Raw genomic sequence first — 19066 nt, forward strand, 5'->3', positions numbered from 1 at the left:
GGCATACGCAGATGAGAATTCTCTTTATAACTCTTAGTATGCAAGGGTCCGGTGGGGTAAATAATGTGCTGTGATGGGGTGCTGTGGATAGTGGAGGAGGTGGGGGATGACTACTAGCTGCTATTCTGAGACCAACTGCAGCAGTGAATGCTCTGGTCACCCACCAACTCCTTTTTCTAAAATTTCCATCACAAAGAGAGGGGCATGGGATTCATGGAGGGGCTACTTCTGAACATGCGTGGAGAAGCCGACTAGGGCAGTTCCAGGGCTTGACGTTGGTGGCCATAAAAATCCCCTGCTCAGATCTCCTTCTGAACAGAACATGGCTGACCGACAGCCTGAGCTGTTGCTCTCTGAGTGCGGGGCCCTTTCTAAAAGAGATGGGCTACTTTTGCTCACGACTCTCCATCAACTCGGTTGACATTTTCTCAGAGCTAGGCTATTATCAGAGACTGTTGTTGTTTTTTTTTAACCCAATCCTTCTCTCTCCTTCTTCACCCGTGTCAGATTTGCATATGGTCTGAAGGTTCTTCCCACCTTCTCTAGACTCCTGTTTATCCTTCAAAGGCTTTTTTTTTTCCTTCAAGTAAATGTCTTAGATGTCATCAGTATTACAATAATCACCCGTCTTGGCATCTGCTTCTCAGAGAACTTGAATTAACCTAGAGTTTGGAGCAAATATAAATAATTTGGTGGTGGATGTGGTAATCATGAGCTACGTATTAGACATTCAGGTGTAGATATTGAACAGGCAGTAAAATACACAAATCTGAAGATGCAGGAATTGAGACAGGTTAGTCTGGAGATAGAAATTTGGAAGTTGACTATCAGTGATATTTAAGCCATGAAACAGGGTGAACAATGTAAATAGAGAGAAGAGGTCTAGGATGAAGTCCTGATTGAACACCTCAACCAGAAAAGATGAGTAAGCAGGGCAATCGGGGGGAAATCAAGAGAGTGCAACAGGCAGGAAGTCAAGTGAAGACGGTGCTTCAAGGAAGTCGATAATCTTGTAAAATGCTGCTGATGGATCAAGCACCACGAGTTCTGAGAATTGATGATGGAATGTAGCAATGATGGGGTAATTGCTGACCTTGAGAAGAACAGTTTTAGGATATGTAGGGGTGGGAGGCTGATTTGGAGAATAGGGAAAAATAGTGAATATAGAAATGAAGTGAGTATAAAAGTGCTGTCAAGGAGTTTTGCCAAGGAGACCAGAGAGTGAGGTGTTTCCTAGAGGGTGACATAGATTCTAGGAGTTGTAAAAATTCATTTGTTTGCTTTAGTTTTTGTTTTTAAGATGGGAAAAATTAATCACGTTTATATGTTGATAGAAATGATCCAGTAGTGAGAGGGAAAAGTGATGGTATAATAGGGAGAGGGGTAGGCTTTCTGAAGCAGTATCCTAGAGCTGGAGAGAGGGGCTAGGATGCACAGTTCAATCCATGTAATAGGAGGAAAGGCAGAGTGAATAGGCACAGGTGGATGTAGGTGGATAAATGTGGGTGTCGGCCCTTGTGGAAAATTTGATTCTATTTTCTGAGTGAAAGCGCAATGAAAAGGATATTTATCTAGAGAGAATGAATACATTCAGGAATTGCAGTATGATTGCCTAGCAGCATTAAGAACCCATTCGGGGTTGTAGGCAAGAATGCAAAATGAAAGCAGTCTGCATACGTTGGTTTTTTTTCTGTCCTTGTGATCAGTTCTGCGGAGGCAGGCACATGGAGGCATGAGATTGGACTTAATTAGGATTTGGGTCTTACCGATTCCAAACCAGGAAGAGAGGGGCAACAGAGTTGAGGGGATAAGCAAGGGAGTGATTCTAATAGAAGGCAAGGGAAAATGTTTCCCATTAGCCCTAAAGACATACCACATAAGCAATTGCCAGTGGGGTTTATGAGTAAAACTCTCCTATGTGACATTTTTATTTCATGTATCAGCATGGCTTGGAAAGAAGTTTGGGAGCGGTGGTGCTTTGTGAAAGAAAATCACCAAGGAAAGCACTAAAACATGTCATTTGCCAATGGATATCTTGGACCTGAATTGAAATTGATAAGACAGAGATATTAATGGTTAATATTTCAAAAGAGCAGACTTTTCATGTTAACAAAATGTTTCAGCGGAAATGTTTGTCAAAGCATTAATCTTACCCAATGATAATCTTTCGCTCAGATAACTTGGGCCAGCATATATATTTTCTACAAGAGCTTAGTCAAAGATTTAATCAGAGTAAGAATTCCACATTGAAACACAGCACTGAGATTTCTACCTCAGTTAATTCTTTGTGCATCTAATACATCATAACACTAATTTGCATTAAAATGATAAATGCAACAATTCCTTGTATATATAGGGAAAAAAACAGTAAAACATGAACATCATGCCACTTCTACTAGAGATACCATAGTGATTTCTTAAAATTGCTCTTTTGGGTGTTCAAACATTACCTCTGTGCACGCAATGTTTTTAATTAGTGTTCTCTAAATAGCTTAAAGAAAACCAATAATTCCATTATTTATATTTCCAAATTAAATATTGTTTTGTAGCAATAATTCTTACATTTATGAAAAATATCAAATGCTTTTTAAATGATGGGCTATAAAATTAACAGTTATTTCATATGTTACTTAAATTAACTTTGGTTTGCTTATATGTACATTGCTGAATAAGTACACTGTTATTTTCTCTAACAGCAAAGTTGACTAAGCAATGGTATTTAAAATTTTCTTTTGAAATGTCCACATCTTGACAAAATATATACTGTTAACATACCACATTTGTGAAGAACATGTTTAGAATCTTTGGTGGTAGAAAAAAAATATATGGAATACAGTTTTTAATTTTTCTTTTTTTTTTCTTTTTTAGCTATCAATTATTCTAAAGATAGTATTTTTCTTGTCTAATAATGACTATAAAGCATGACAACAGCTGTTCCTTATAAGCACCATTCCATCTCTGAGAATAAGCTGAAATTTTTCTTAAGGCATATTAAACCTCTCCATCCACAAGAAATTGGCTTGCCTGGCTATGAAGTGAATCCCTATCCACAGGTTGTGTGGGAATAATGAATCTCTAATATGACTTTTAGGAGTATCATTTTTGAGGTCCAGGAGATTGGGATTCTTTCCTGGCTCTGTCACCTGTACATGGAGTGTGTGAATTTAGGCAGGTTATTTCACCTTCTTATGCCTCAGTCTTATCATCTGTGTTCCCCTCAAACTCTCGCACAGAATTTTAAGTACAAGAGAATAGGACTTAGTCTGGTTTAAGAATCTCCAGTGCCCAGCCCACAGATAGGTTCTAAATAAATATCTGTTGAATGAATAAATGTAATGAACTAATACTTAAAAACAGTATAATAATTGTTTAGTAGGGATATTTTGGAATTAATGACATAATACACAGTGAGTATAGAGCACAGATCTGGATCAGAGCAACTATTCTTAATGAGGAAAGTTCTAGAGAAGCCACGGTTAAGTTTGGCTTCTGTATCTAACTTCCGTTTTGCCTTCAGACTATGGATGGGATTTATACTAGAATTAGTGACCCTATGGGCAAATGTCCAGCACCTGTGAATTGTGTAAGAGGGAAAATATTTATTTTATTACCATATATATCTCCTAAATCTTTCATAATATTTGGGAGAACTGGAAACAAGCCAAGCGGATTAAAATATTTTAGCATACAATCTAAAACTCATGACATCATTGAAAATGTTTTCAGAGCTTAAGCATGCATACCAGAAAACCGGAGGTAGTATATATGATATTTTATTGATTTAAGATGCATATTTAAAATTTTTACATATCCAAAATCTGGATGCATTTTATAATCAATGGCCTCTTATAATTGATTGGCTTCTCTCTTCTTTCCTTCCTGCCTCCTTTTCTGCCCCCCCTTTTTTTGTGGTTCATAATATAATAGGGTGTTTTAAATAGACTTGTTTAACCCATAGTTAAATGGTATAGCCATATATTAAAGCAGTATTTCTCAATGTGTATTTCTTATCACCATCCAATCCTGGCAGAGAGCCTCTTAGGCATTTTTTCCCCCTAATTTTTCTACCCCATGAAATTTTAACACCATGGATATACTCTATATCTGTTCATGTATTACATGTGTATATCTGTTTTATGAATAAAAAGACTGATATTTTTGCCCCCTAAGAACCAATTTCATCCCCTTGGGGGCACTATTAAACACAATGAAAATGCAGGTATTAAAATGATACTCCATATCACTCTTAGTTTTTAAAATCTCCTTAACTAGAATATTGGGAATCATGAACTAATTCTTAGGTTTAGAAATTTTGGTTTTAATCAATATAACAGAATGTCCATGAATTTTATCATTATCACGGATGACCGTCTAAATGTGTACCGTTTGAACATTTGCTATTTGCCCCAACAGTTGGAAAACTATCCATAATATTTTTTTGTTAACAAATAAAAGATCTTCAAGTTCCAACCAGTGATATCATTCAACATATCATTCTCATTTTATGAAATAAGACTATTTAATAATTTCATCGTATATATTTAGGATGTTCACTACTTCACCTTTATATGTTTGTGATTTTAAAGACATAATTTGAACACTGCATCAATAAAGAGATTTTTTAAGACCATCTGATTTGCCAGGGGTGCGGGAGACACCTACTCTAGACTACATTACTGCATTCGGTGGGGAGGATGAGGAGGCACAGTTCTCGAAGCCTCTATGCAACACTCTTCTGCTGTCAGCTAAGCAGTCTGGGGATTTCCACCTCGTATAGTAATGATGGGAATCAGAACTTAGTCCCTCTGTGACCGGTGGTTTGTGCCAGAGGGAAGACAGGGTCACCATCTATGGCCATCAAATCAGGATTTTCATTTGCAAAGCGAATTGTTGTATTTAACAGCTTTAACTGATGGAAAAAAGAGTGATTTCTTTACTTGGAGAATGTTTTTAAATAGCAAAGTTGTTCAGTATGTTTCTAAAGATTCACTTATCTTTGCTCTGGGCTATGCAGTTTAACTCCCATTCTCTTAGGTTAGTGGTGCAAAGAACTTCTAAAATTAGTGATACGTAAAACTTGAAACTTTGTTGTATTTATTGCACTATTATTTTATATTTGACAATTCAGATATTTGGCCTACTTGTATTGGGTTGTGTTAAATGACTAGTTTTGAGACTCAGTGTGCACTTGGTTTGGGGGATGTGAACTATTCTAGCAGACCAAGCAATATATCAGTAAAAACTAACACGGGTAGTACTCAAAAGAGACTCTTCAACAGTATACAGACATCCATTTCAAGGTTTTATCAGTTGAGTTAGTTGTACACAAGCTTTTGTACATAAATTGAAAGTGAATTCAAAACCAGAAATCATCTCCCCCACTGCTCCTAGTACTTGCCCTTTCTCTGCCTTTTAACCGAAGCATCTCCATGATACTCCGGGCATAGACATCCCTCAAGTTAACACTGATATATGAATCAGTGGCTATATTCTTGGTGAGCTTCTTCAGAGCTTCCCGCTGTCTAACGGCTGCTTCCTTGAGCTTTAAGGTGAAATAGCAAGCGGAGAAGCGGTCGTTAATAATAGCAATAGGCAAGGCCAAGACAAGGATTCCTGATAATATACACATGAAGGCCACAATTTTGCCTGTGGTGGTGTCTGGTCTAATGTCCCCGTAGCCCACAGTAGTCATGGATGTTGTGGCCCACCACCATGCACAAGGGACACTTGTGAAGGTTGTGTCAGGAATGCTTTGCTCAGCAAAATATTCCACCGTGGAAAATATAGAAATTCCCACAGACAGAAATAGGAGCAGTAGGCCGACTTCTTCGTAACACTGGGTGATTGTCATCCCGAGTGAGCGTAATCCTGGAATAGAACAACTGTCGTCAGTCACTGGCACCCCTTGGTCCCTCGCCACCTTCCACTTCCCTCTCTTCCCCTCTCCTGCCCAGCTCTCTGCCCACAAACATGCATTTCACATCTGACATGTCTCCAGCATCGGGCAGTGTTCTGGGGATACTGAGATGATAAATCATAATCTTTTTCTTCAGGGAGCTCATAGTCTAGTTGGTGGGGCCAGATTGTAAAGGATAGAAAGAAATCTAGTTAGATTCATTCATGCACTTATATGTTTACTAAACACCTACTAATTATTAAAAAAAAAAGTGACAGATGAGACTACAAGGCAGGAAGGGGATGTACGACAGGAATTATACTTTAGTCCATAAAATTGGAGACCTGTGCATCATGGCAAGTGGAGGGCTCACTTAGCCAGACCTGCATTTCCATGTGTCACTTCGGCACACTTTTCTAACATTTTATGTGTCTGCTTTACTCACCCTCCTAACCAAGGTAAACACTGTCAGGGCATTGTTATCTGAAAGCCAGAAGCAGTAAAGGATGTCCACCATGAGAACGAAGTGAAGGAGCAGGAGTGAGTTAAGCATCAGTGACCGCACTGACACGAGAACATCCTACGTACATTCACGGGGCATTCTTAAAGGTTTATCAGGAGGGATTCCTGAACTCCCGTGATACCCACTCAAATTCACACCCATAGTACCAAAGCTATAGGGAAACATTTCCCTTGAGTACATAGAATTTCTGCTTTCCTGTAAGGAGATAGACCTGAATACAGATTATTCCTTCACTGCAAAAAGGTATGGGGGACTGAAGCTACTGGGAAATTTACTCACTAGAGGCATTGGTGCATTCCCTACTGCTCTTCTGAGGATTCACTGAACCCCTGGGAGACAGACTCAAGAGAGCCTAATCCTATCTCCAGAGACTCAACCCTAAGGAGAGTCAGATGAGCCCATAATGGGACTGCAATTTTGAATAAGCTATCTTCCCTGACACCAGAGTTCACAAACACTGCTGAAGGTGTATCTACATTTTGAAGACATATCAGCCTGAAGTCATAATGATGCTGTCTCTGAAGGTCAAAGCAATGCCTCCTAGAATCATTTTAATTTTTATTCACTAGAGACTATTTGAAATTTCATTAAAATGCCATTTGTGCTCTCATTATTTTTAAGTTTGGTTCTTAAAACTTCAAGATATTCTTAAATTATTTACCAGCTATTTTTTAAAGATTAAGGAATATTAATTTTGACACTTAACTTCAAAAGGAGATTCTTTTTACAATGTCTTTAGAATATCTTTTAGAAAGCTGACCTTGATGTGTCTGCATTGAATTGTATTTCTGAAATATATTGACAGCATATGCAGAAAAGCACAGTGTTTAGAAGACTGTTTTCATTTCAAGATGAAATATTCTAAATAATTTTGTAAAGAAACACAAAGTGGTCTAAATTTCTGCATGCTACATCTATTAACTCAGATAATCCTTAAAAAACAATATGAAATTGATGTAATTATTGTGCCATTTTACAGATGAGGAGACTGAGGCACAGGGAAGTGGCATATCTAGTACAGAGCTGCAGAGCCAGGACTTAAACTTTGGCTCTCTGGCCCACCATTGCCCTCCTGTTGTTCTAGAATACCTCTCATCTTATGTTTACAGTTAATACATAGGGAACTATGTCATCTATGTCTATATATTGCTAAATGTAATGCTTAAGATAAAATTGTCCAATATTTACGTAAGCGTTCATATCCTTTCAATAAATTAAGGCTTTATTAATACTTTGTACTGCTTTGGAACTGAAAAAAAAAAAAACCCGTGAAGAGGTGACATGGTGGAAATTACTATTATTTTCTTTTTCTTTTCTTTTGGGAAAAAATGTAGTCTTTACTGGGTGTTTTTAAATCGAATCTTGTGAGGAGTTTATAAATACTAGAAGAAAGCATCCTATTATGTGTGTCAGAAAACAAAGAGTGGTACTTCTAAAAGTTGTTGGAAACCCCATTATCAAATCCCTGCTACGTGAGAGTAGCTAGGAAATACACTACCAAATTATGTTAGGAGAAGTCCTAATTACCTCAGACATGTGGGGAAAAAACATATTTGAAGTTAATTTCTCCCTGTTTTAATAGGGAGAGACAACAACCATCAACTTCTTTTAGGTAACCAGTTAGCACATATCTGGGGAAATAAGGTGGTAGTAGGACTTTCTAGCTAAATTATTTGTATTCTTGTGTATTGCATTTATATGTGCCATATTAACATGGCATTCTACTCCAGTGTGTCTTAAAGTATAGTCCACACAAAATCCCTTGTGGGCTTGTTAAAATGCATGCTCCTCAATCCACCCCCAAATACTAAAATCTGTCTGTTCACAGATTGAGGTTCAGAATTTGCCTTTCAACAAGCTTTTCATCAAAACCTAACATAAGGTAACTCCAGAACATCCAACAGCCACAGGACCAGCCACTGAGAATCGCTGCCCTCAGGAACACAAGAATCATCTTTAATGGATTTGTGTGACTTCCCCTGACATTGACTATAACTTTCATGCACAATTGAGTGTTGTGTGGAGATTTTTCTAGGGCGAGTGTTCGTCAGATTTTCATTAGATTTTAAGGAATTCTTATTACCATATCTCTCATGCATCCCGGTTTAGGGACAAGAAGATTCTCAGATACTAGATAAAGCATTTAACCAGTGTTTTCAACTTTCTTACAAAGCAAATATTTCCATTGTTTCTTCAAAAATCATGGGATGGCCACCAGTGCCTGGTCATCCCAGTTTCTGCATGGCTAAAGAAAGCCCTGCAAGGCTGACTATCTTTTTTGCCCAGGAACGTGTGTGGTAAGCCCTTCCTTGGACACAGAAGAGAAACTGGCTTATGTCCCTATAGATCATGAATAATTTGTGCATATTTTTTATGTGCTGTTTATGCATATTTTATCTAGAACCTTCTAGAGGCAGAGTGTCTTTAATTTTTGTACAACTTCTGAGCACTGGGTTAAAATAAATTGAGGGCAACAAGAGGTCAAACTGTTTTTCACATGTCTTATGGAGAGAAGGAGTGTGAGAGGCATCTTCTCCTCTCTACCTGTGATAGCAACTTCAGGGTTTTGCTCCCCAATCCCTTTTTGGAGACCCTGGTTGGGTATAGGATTGGGAGTTGGTAATTCTGAGTGTCAATTCACGGTCACTTCTCTTGGACTGTAGTCAAGCACTAATGTTTACGAACAATGGCAAATTAAAAAAAAAATCACTGAAATTTGAATACCTGTGGAGTGTCTGCCCAGCTTTAGCATGCGTAGAGCCCTGAGCAGCCTCAAAACCTGCACAATGCGCCCCACATTTTCCAGCTCCTGTGTCGTCTGGCTCCCACTCAGGCTCTCTACCAGAAGAGTGATGTAGAAGGGCAAGATGGCAAGGAGGTCGATGATGTTTGGCACCTTTCTCAGGAAGCGGCACCTGTCCCGCACACACAGGAAGCGCAGGACAAACTCCCCGGTGAACCAGCTAATACACACATACTCCAAGATTTCCAGCAGCTGCAGGTCCAGCCAGCTTAATTCAGCTGACATCAGGGCCATGTTGACGATGGACACCACCACAAAGATGATGGAGATGACCCCAAAGATTCGAGCAGCTGTGGAAGATCCAGGTTTCTCCAGGATGTTCCAGAGCTTCTGACGGACAGTGGGACAAGGTCCTTGGGAGAAGTCCTGTTCACTCTCATGTTGACTCTCCTGGTCTTCTGTGTCCTTCTTAAAGTCTAACGTTTCACTCAGCTCCTTTCTTCTGAAGTATCTTTTAGAGAAAACAACTTGGTGATTAGTCTAACTTTAAAAAAAAAATACAGACGTCAAAAGAAAATTAAACTTAGCAGTGAGGTCATGCTTTTTATTTTGGTAAAAATGCAGAAAATGTCCATTCATATTTTACCCAGGCTGTCTCCTGCCCACAGTACTCAGAATTTCTGTTTAGGATTAGTATTTTTAAAATGAACCTTTCTTGGTAGAAATTTACACAAAGGGATTTATACAAAGCAAATCCACTTTAATGCATTTTATTACCCATTTTTCTTGTAACAAGAACAGAAGTTTGCCATATGGAACTTTTGTGTATGTGCAATGGAAATGTCCTCATGAAGAAATAGTACTAATAGCAAGATAATAGCAAAGTCATCATCAAAGTCCCACAAACATTCACAGTCAAGGAACCAATTTTCCATCTCCTGTACTTAAAGCAGTTCTCCATCCAAGTTTAAAGTTAGTGTTCTTCAAAAACTAATGATGTACTATATGTTGGCTAATTGAACATAAAAAATGCCAAAAAAAAGCATAAAAAATAAAAATAAAATAAAGTTAGTGTTCTAGGTCTGATAAATGGTAATGCTCCCTACTGAAACCTCCATCTCTATCCGTGCATTTTTGGATTATAGCTTTTCCGACTCATTTATTCAATCATCAAATATTTATTTCAGGCCAGATCTCCTTTGCCTTAAAAACGAATTGGCACACATTCGTTCAAAAAGGGAAGAGGTCCAAAAAGTTCCAATCCAAAGCTGGCTCTGACACTTTCCGGACCTCCCCGCCACCCCACCTTAACAGCTCGGAAGTGGCCTCAGGTATTCTGAGGCCTGGATTCAGCGAGGTTTGCGTGAAGCTCCTATCTCACCTCTGCTGCCCTCTCTCCACTGCGCCCGCCTCCCCGCCCAGCCACCGCGCGCTTCGCGGGTACCTGTCCCTGCAGCAGGAGTCGATGCTGAGCTCGTCGATGCCCCAGTACTGGATCTCCTGAAGGAAGGAGAGCGCGCACAGCTGCTCCATGACGTGCAGACGGCCGGTGCGGTAGTAGTGCAAGACGTAGCGGAACGCTTGCGAGCTGCGGTCGAAGAAGTACTCGTTGTCCACGGGGTTGGCATCATCGCAGAACTCCAGGGGGCTGGGCACGGCGGCCAGGGCCCCGGGGCGGCGGCACGAGGCCACCACCACCGCCAGCTTGCCAAGGCGCGTGTGCGGGAAGCAGGACAGCGCCTGCTGCGAGAGCACGAAGCGGCTGCCGCCCACGTTGACCGTGAAGCAGTCCCCGAGCGCCAGGGGCTCCCCTTCACCCTCGCTGCAGAAAACGCTGGAGTCCAGCGAGGTCAGGGAGCAGCTGTCCAGCGGCGAGTCCAGCGGCGCCCGCCTTCGGGGAGGCAGCTCCATCCCCGCCGCCGCTGTGTGAGGGCGCCACAAAGTTGGGGGGCGCGCCGGAAGCCTCGGTCCGGCGAGGGTGGTGGCACGGCCCCTGGTGGCGGCCGGGATTTCCCTGACTCCCGAGGTAGGGGGTGCCTCCCGCCCGCGCACCCCTCCACTCTCCACCCCCTGTGCGCGTTCCGCCAGTGGCCGCTAGGGCGCGGCGAGCGCGCGATTACAGCGCACCAGCGCCGGGGCGCCCAGGCTGAGGCGAGGCGAGGCGGGGCGGGGGTCGCGCCGGGGGTAAAAGCTCCGACGCGGTCTAGGCGGGGTACACTGCTGGGCACCGAGGCCCTTCCCGGACTCACGCCCCCCCGCTACCGAGTTCGTGCTGGAGATTCCCAGCCCGGGAGGTGTACGGATTGAATGCTTCGCTACCTAGGGCTGGAGCGGGCGGGGAGGCAGAGGTGGGAGGTCTAGAGTGGGGGAGGAGGACAAGATGACTCTTGGTGGGAACGGACGGAGGCAAGGGGGATGGTAAGACTCACTCCAGGCCAGGAGACCGAGAGGGAAAGTTCAGAAAGCAGGGGAAGTGGTGGCCGGGTCTGAGTTCTTTCCAACTTGAGGCTCTGTCTTCCTCCGTCTTCTTTTCCTGCGGCGGCTTCAGAGGCCTCCCCGGGAGTGGTCGCTGGGGGCGTGAGCACGTGGCGGAGGGTGCCCAGGGCGAGGGGGCCGCATCATCTGCTCGCGTTCATTCTCATTCAAGTCTAATTGTCACTCACGCTCTATTTCCTCCTCCCTCCCTCTGGTTTTGACCTCCTGGTTGAGAAATAAGGATAACTGGTGATGACTTTTAACTGAAGTCCCAGTGAGTCACTAAGAACAAGGGGTCACCATTGCCAGTTCCCGTCGCGTATCGAGGCACTTTGTGCCCTTCGGTTTAGCCATTTCTGCCGGTACAAGTTTCCCGGAAAGCAGGCGTTCTAGGCTCGTTCTCCGGCATACAGCGGAGCTCTCATTTTAGGAGAAGGGAAGGCAAAAAGACAAGGAATAGAACCGGCGTGGGCTGGGGCAGGAGTTTAAATAGTAACGACGACTCGGTAAAGGGAGCAGCCGAGCGCCGTGCCCAGGTGAGACTAGAGGTGTGCCCTCCGGGCCCCTTGGAGTCGCGCCCCAGCCAACCTGTTGGACACGGGGCGGGGGTGGGGAGGAGGGCAGGATGACTCACCTTCCGCTCCGGGCACATCTGCGCAGCGCTCGGAGACCGCGGCTGGTCAGGTTGCCTTGGTTAGATCCTCCTGGTGTACACGTGAGCTCTGACTTGACGGATCCAGGAGGAAGACTGTGTTCGAGGCTGAGCTCGGCGCTGGCGCTGGCTCTTGATGCCTAGCCTCGCCTCATTTCCACCGCCTCCGGCTCCGGCCCCTCGGCCGCCCCCGCCCGCGCTAGCGAGCCATTCGTAGTTTCGAGCACCAGCTGTGGGGAATGCTGCGAGCCGAGGGAGGTGAGACCGGAGGAGGAAGAGAAGCACTCCGTGACTCTGAATATTATATTCATCCTGAAGACACCTCAAGGATTGCTGTTTGGATTCCCGTTTCCCTGAGCCTGTGTGCTCACAAACGCTCAAGAACAAAATTTTCCATAAGTCTGCTAAACTCAGGATTAGGGTAGTTACAGTAACTGCTGTATGTGGCATGGTTCAAGGTTTTCTCAGTATTTCCAGCAAGCATCTGGGAATCCTGCATTTTTCCAAAAGTCTTTGCAAGAGAGTGTGAAGCACACATCTTTTTTTCCCGTGTAAGTAGTTTTAGAAAGTATATATAAAGAGATGAGCAGGGAGCTTAGTACAGTGGGCAAAACTTTTTCATAGATTGACTGGAAACGTGGCTGTTTGGTTCTGGCTTTGCTGAATGGCTGTGGGGCCTCCAGCTGCCATTTACTTCGTGGGCCTCAGTGCGGCCCTCAGCAACATTTCATGTTTCAATAAAAACGCCCAACGTTCATTGGTGCTTACTTTATGTCAGGAAATTTTGTAGTCTTTTTACTCATTCAGTACCTTATTTAATCATAATAACAATACTATGAGGTAGCAGCATACCCATATTACAGAAGGAGGAAATTGAGGCAAAACAGAGAAATTAAGTGATTTACTTAGGGTCCTACAGTCCAAATTCAAACGCAGGACTGATTATCAGAGGCTGCACTTATAAACACAATACTTGGGACATCTTTTTTGTGTGACTTTCAAATAAAGTGTGTTTGCTTTTATTTACTTTTTTATTTCTTTTTGCAAATTTCTAAAGGAGGGCAGGAGTTTAATGATGTATTTTTCCTGATCTTTCAACAAATGTTTACTGAGCATACACTATGCACCAGACCACTGTTCTAGGTGCTTCAGATAGATCCACGAAGAAAAACAGACAAAATCCTTGTCCTTGTGGAACTGAAGTTTTTCCTGTGAGAATAAAGAGCAACTTTAGCGAAAATTAAACAACAACAACAACAATATGGTATTTATAGGTTATGATTCTTTTGACAGCTCTCCATTTGGTTAACCTTTGCCTCTGTAAAGAACTCTTCCATACAAAAAGTATGGAGGAGTTAAAATTATCCTGGTAAATACTTCATCATTACATTTAGGTTCTGTGTTAATTTATTTTCAGTAGCAGATCTTCTCTTACACAGGAAGAAAAACTCCCCTAACATCTTTGTTATAGATTATTTGGACATTGAAAAAGGCAACAGTCCCACAGTTCTGCTAAACCTTATTCATACCTTTGTGTAAATAGCTTCCGTCAAATGATGAACGTCAAAGGTCTACCCTAGCTTTACAGATTGTGGTGAGGAAGGAGAAAAGCTTTTGGAGGAAAATGACAGCTTTCAATGAGAAGGGAGTTCTTGGACAGGTAACCAGAGGTTGGTTAACAAATGGTGACTGAGGCTTGTAGGTCTCCTGCACTGCCACCAGGACCCCAGACTTCAGTTGTAGTTTGTGGCATCCCGTAGAAGGAATTATAACAATAACCACCTTCTAAGGGTAAAGCTCAAGCTAAGCATCTGAATTCTCACAATCCCATGAAGTATTGTCTTCCTTAGTTACAGATCTTAGCTCACAGGCTCACAGGCACTAAAGAACTTTTCCAGTTTTATAGTGAATATGTGAAGGACTATATGAAGGGATCAAAACTGGGGTCTTTCGAACTCCAGATTTTATCTCAACTGCTAAGAGCCTAAAATTTTCAATTGGGTTTCAATTGTGATCGAAACAATTTCCACTAAATAAAATAATCATAACTAGAGAAATGATGACTAGTTAACTGGGAGTATATAAACACAAATGACCCATTTTAAAATATAGAGTCTCTTGGGTAATAAAAATTTCTGCCTTCTTCCCTGTCCTGTTCCCTTTAATCTGTTGTCTCTCCTCCTCTATTGATTACCCAGGTTTGAGTCAGAGAGCCCAGTGAAAAGGAAACGACAAGAGTGGAAATAAGTCCATTCAAAGGATATCCTTCTTGGTCCCTGATTTTGACCTAAGGTATACCCTAAAATACATCAGGAAGTGAAAGGAGAATTGCTGATAAGTACTTGGGGGTGGTGAGGTCTTGCTTTCGATTTCATTCCTACAAAGCATGGGAGGAATGTGATTGTCACGTAGGAGGCAGCACAGTACTGAGATGTGAAAACTCAGCATTCAAATGGCTTTGGTATATTCTCTCTAGTCATCAGTTGTTATATTCAGGTGATTTTCCATTAGTAGTCTTGTTAGGAAATGCTCTCCTAGTGTCTGGCTTTACTTATCAAGTCTTCCAAACATCGATCTGAACATTAAATCTCCAGGTACAACTAGCATTTTTAATTCTTCCAATTTTTGTGAATTTTTCTAAATTTATTAATGAACAACGTGCATTCTTAACAGTCATTTCTAAAAATTGGATTAAAAGAAAAAACACAGCATACTTTACATGTCTGAGTATTGATAACAATAGGGGCCCTGGCTGGCTCAATTGGAAGAGCACGTGGCTCTTGATCTCAGGGTGGTGAGTTCAAGCCCCATGTTGGGGGTATAGATTACAAAATAAATGAATGAATGAATAAATAAATAAATAATTGATTATTGATAACAGTTAAGAAAATAAAAGTTAAAAGTCATTTGAAGCATATTAGGAATTCTTATTAAAACACTGGAATATTCATCTAGGTTTTTGAAAAAATAGTGAGAATGTATTTATATTAATATTGTATTTATTTTTCTGTAATGTGCTTAATGTATTATGATGTTCTGTGAAATCATTAAATCTCATCTTTTATAAGAATGTTTTAAAATGATTATACATATATGATCATAAGTCATTGAAAAAATGTTTAGAAAAATGTACCTTCATTATTAATTTATATCCAAAATACTATATCTTTACATTTATTTTTAATAATTAAATAGGTAGGGGAAATATAACAAGTTAATACTTTTGATAAAGAGCTTTATAGAATTAAACTTGAGTAAACTCTGCATTTTCGTTTTCAATTGCTTTAGCGTAGACTCATAACTTTACACTAAAATCCTGTTAATTTTTGTCACTCATTAGCAATGTAGACCATATTTTATATGAGGTGTACATGCCTGTCTTTGACTCAGTACGTAATTTCCCAGGGACTGACAACTAGATGAGCTCATTGTAATGTTTAAAAATGCCTTTGTGTATGGACAAAATGACATTGTCCTCTTCATTGCATTGGGTTATGTTTAAAGGTAAAGGAAAATCTGACAAATTCTATCTATTCATCTTCCATGAGTCTTCTAGGTGCTTGGAATAAATCCTCCCAACTGTGTAACAGCCCACTCTAATGCAGAATTTAGCTTAATGTGGGTTTGTTCTGGATTCCTTCCAAAAGGAGGCAATTATCTTTGGAAGTACCCAAGAACTCATTTTTATAGCCTCGTCTGCTGCCGAGATCACCAAATGGGTTGATGATGGTGATGATGAGGATAATAATACGATAATAGCTGCTGCATTTACTCAGTCAATTTCTGCTCTTTTATTTACTGTGTGACATTAAGTTTCTTAAGCCCTCTGTATCTCCTTTTCCTCATCTGTAAAATAGGGGTAAAAAGAGGACTTACCTTACACTATTGTTTTAAAATTAAATGAGATAATCCATGGACATGTTTAGTACAGTGTCATTATTTCTGTTGTCACTATTATTATTACTATTGTATTTTAGAAGTGTTTTTCTGATCGCCCTTACTGAGCACTTACTATGTGATCTTATCACATAGGATGTCACCTATCACCATGTTAAAAACTTACTCATTTCATTTATAAATTCGTATAACCCTATGAGGAGAGTAACATTATCATTATTATTTTGCAGATAGGAACCCAGGATCACAGTACTTAAAAAATTTCTCAAGTGTCATATTGATAGTAGAAACAGACTTGAACACTTTTGTTTGACTCAAAGCCTTTGAAAGGGCATTAACATGAAAATAATGCGATGATAAGAAATCACTGTTAGAAATTCTCTTCTCGGGCTCCTGGGTGGCTCAGTTGGTTAAGCGACTGCCTTGGGCTCAGGTCACGATCCTGGAGTCCGGGGATCGAGTCCCACATCGGGCTCCCTGCTCAGCGGGGAGTCTGCTTCTCCCTCTGACCCTCTTCCCTCTCATGTTCTCTACCTCTCATCTCTCTCTTTCAAATAAATAAATAAAGAGAGAAAGAAATTCTCTTCTCTTTTAAAAATAATTTTATATGGAAAATTTCTATTTTATGCTTAAAGTAATTGAGATGATTATATATTTTATAGTGCATGACCAACATATTGCATGTGATTTTCATTTTAACAAATTGGATCTTACTTCTGATTATTGTAAAGAAGATGGTTGATTGGTTTGGCCATTGAATGATTCTCACCAAGCCACTATGATATGCCACAGACATAGATGAATTTTTCCTGAGTTACTAAGAAACTGTGTAGAACCAGGCACTTATTGTTCACTGGATTAACTCCTGTAATTACACTGAAATTAAATTTTTTATAAACAAGATTTAGAAGCAGTAGAGCAAACACAGGGCAAGTGCTCTGCTCATCAGGTCCTATAAGCTGTTAAGTGAACCTAATATTGAATTTGAAAATTCCAATTAAATCCTTTTTACCCAGCTCTGTGGAATTCCCTTATGTTGATAGAAACTGATCATATAGAATCATTAAAAATGCTTTTCACCGAGTATATGTGATTTATTAATACTAAAAGTTAAATTGCATTTAAACTTGTCCTTATTCTATTTAGTGCTTTCTTCCACCATTAAGGAACTCAGTAAGTTTGATTTCCATTCTGTAATTAGAAGAGAGGTAATCTTTACATTTCATATGTGTTATAAGGTTTTTTATGTTGCATTTCCTTGCTTTTTCTGGAATCAACTCAAAATTGAAAAGTTTTTCAACCAGTAAATATTTATAAAATGTATAATTTTTTTTTTTTGCAAGAGCTGGTAGTGGTTATTGTATATACAGATGGAATATGTATTATATATCATATACATAATTTATACCATATGTATGAATAGACACACAACAAACACATCCATAAAAAAACTAACAATATAGTAAGGTTTACATTGATACTGTGTCAGTGGGTCACATTGTTACTACAAGACAAGAAAAGTAGTGAAAAATCAGAAGCAATATAAGGAAAATAGTAGAGATAAGGAAGGAGAAAAGCAATTTTTCTTTACAAAATGGCTCTTAGTTACATAGTGTTGTTCCTTTAAATAGCGTCCTCCTGCATTTTAAACATGGTCTAATTAAAGAAAAATATGAAGTAATGTTTTAGGACATATATGCTGAACTCTGTGCCAAAGTAGTTTTGTTAACTGGATTGTAAACCTGTATAAAATACCTATTATTCTAATCTCAGTTTGAATACATAGAACATTACTTTAAATAAATATTCTATATATTAAGTTATTGTACATAAATAGGAAAAGCCTAATTCTGTTTGAGCTCAAAATTACTGCTTTTTACACTTCACTGTATGTTTAGCTTATACTTGTATCGCTGGTTCAAAAGAGTAGAAATACGGGTTTTCAGTCAGTACACATTAATTTGGTTAATTTGAAAAAAGAGCCTTGGATCAGTGCATGTGTTGCAGAGTATATTTTCTCTATACAGTGTAATTAAATTGGTGGGAACTGAATATAAAAATTTGTCATTTTTTCAACATGAAAAATAGCAGTGAGCCATATGGCTTCTCCTTTTCACCATTGCATCTGATCGACAGTTCAGTTACAGACCCGGCCTCCCTGTTCTCCCACAAACAGATTTCCCAGAAAACTAAACCAAATGGAAATCCAGAGGGAAGTCAAAGCATAGCAAATTTGCACTGGCCCCATTTTTTTTTTTAATTTCTATAAGGTCAGATTTATCCATTTTAGCAACCGGGAATGTTTCATTTTCATGGCAGCAGCAAGAAATACCCTGTTCCATGCCGCTTATGGTATTTGAAATGAAAATAAGTTCCAATTAAATAATTTGTGAAAGAAGAGAAATAAAACAAATAGCGGTTTTAAAATGAATTTATGAAATATCAACTTAGTAATGGATTCAAAATTTACACTTACTCTAGGCCACGTATGATTTACTTTTGGGAGCAGAAGCTGATGAAAAATCAAGAACAGATAATTAGTGACTATATGGAAGTTTTGAGAATAGCAAGTAGTTTTATGGATGAGTATGTGTTTATATGCATGTGTAGAACAGGTATTTCAATTTGATTTTTAAAAAAATAAGTAAGCCAAAAATATAGAACTGTTTTCTCATTTAATATTGCTCAATAAATAGGAAAGTATTTTTCAGCAAAAATTTCAAAAAGACTCCATATGCAGTTAATTTTTGCCTTACTTTCCTTTTATTCTATTGATAGTACTACCACTGGCAATAAAGGTTTTTGTAAAATATTTATTGATGACTAATTGTAAAATAAAAGGCAAATTTGGATGTATTTGAACAGGTAGGAATAAGATGG

The 19066-nt window shown here is 39.8% G+C and overlaps 1 protein-coding gene across 2 annotated transcripts; it reads right to left on the reverse strand.

Moving 5' to 3' along the window:
- Positions 1 to 1929: 1929 nt before the first annotated feature.
- Positions 1930 to 12637, reverse strand: KCNV1 (potassium voltage-gated channel modifier subfamily V member 1). 2 transcript variants are annotated; one of them, XM_073893110.1, is made up of 5 exons: positions 12272 to 12637; positions 11592 to 11862; positions 10607 to 11084; positions 9144 to 9673; positions 1930 to 5868 (listed from the first exon to the last, which is right to left on the reverse strand). In XM_073893110.1, exons 3-5 carry the CDS (start codon positions 11071 to 11073, stop codon positions 5357 to 5359), a joined length of 1509 nt encoding a protein of 502 aa, XP_073749211.1. In that variant the 5' UTR covers positions 11074 to 11084; positions 11592 to 11862; positions 12272 to 12637; the 3' UTR covers positions 1930 to 5356. The 2 variants fall into 2 exon arrangements, with proteins under 2 accessions (XP_073749211.1, XP_025727328.1); XM_025871543.2 differs by lacking the exons at positions 11592 to 11862; positions 12272 to 12637 and having other exon boundaries at positions 10607 to 11205.
- Between the last annotated feature and the right edge of the window lie 6429 nt (positions 12638 to 19066).

This window comes from Callorhinus ursinus, unplaced genomic scaffold, assembly GCF_003265705.2.
Source record: "Callorhinus ursinus isolate GAN/ISIS: 27379988/994484 unplaced genomic scaffold, GSC_fseal_2.0 scaffold5, whole genome shotgun sequence".
Classification (NCBI taxonomy): domain Eukaryota; kingdom Metazoa; phylum Chordata; class Mammalia; order Carnivora; family Otariidae; genus Callorhinus; species Callorhinus ursinus.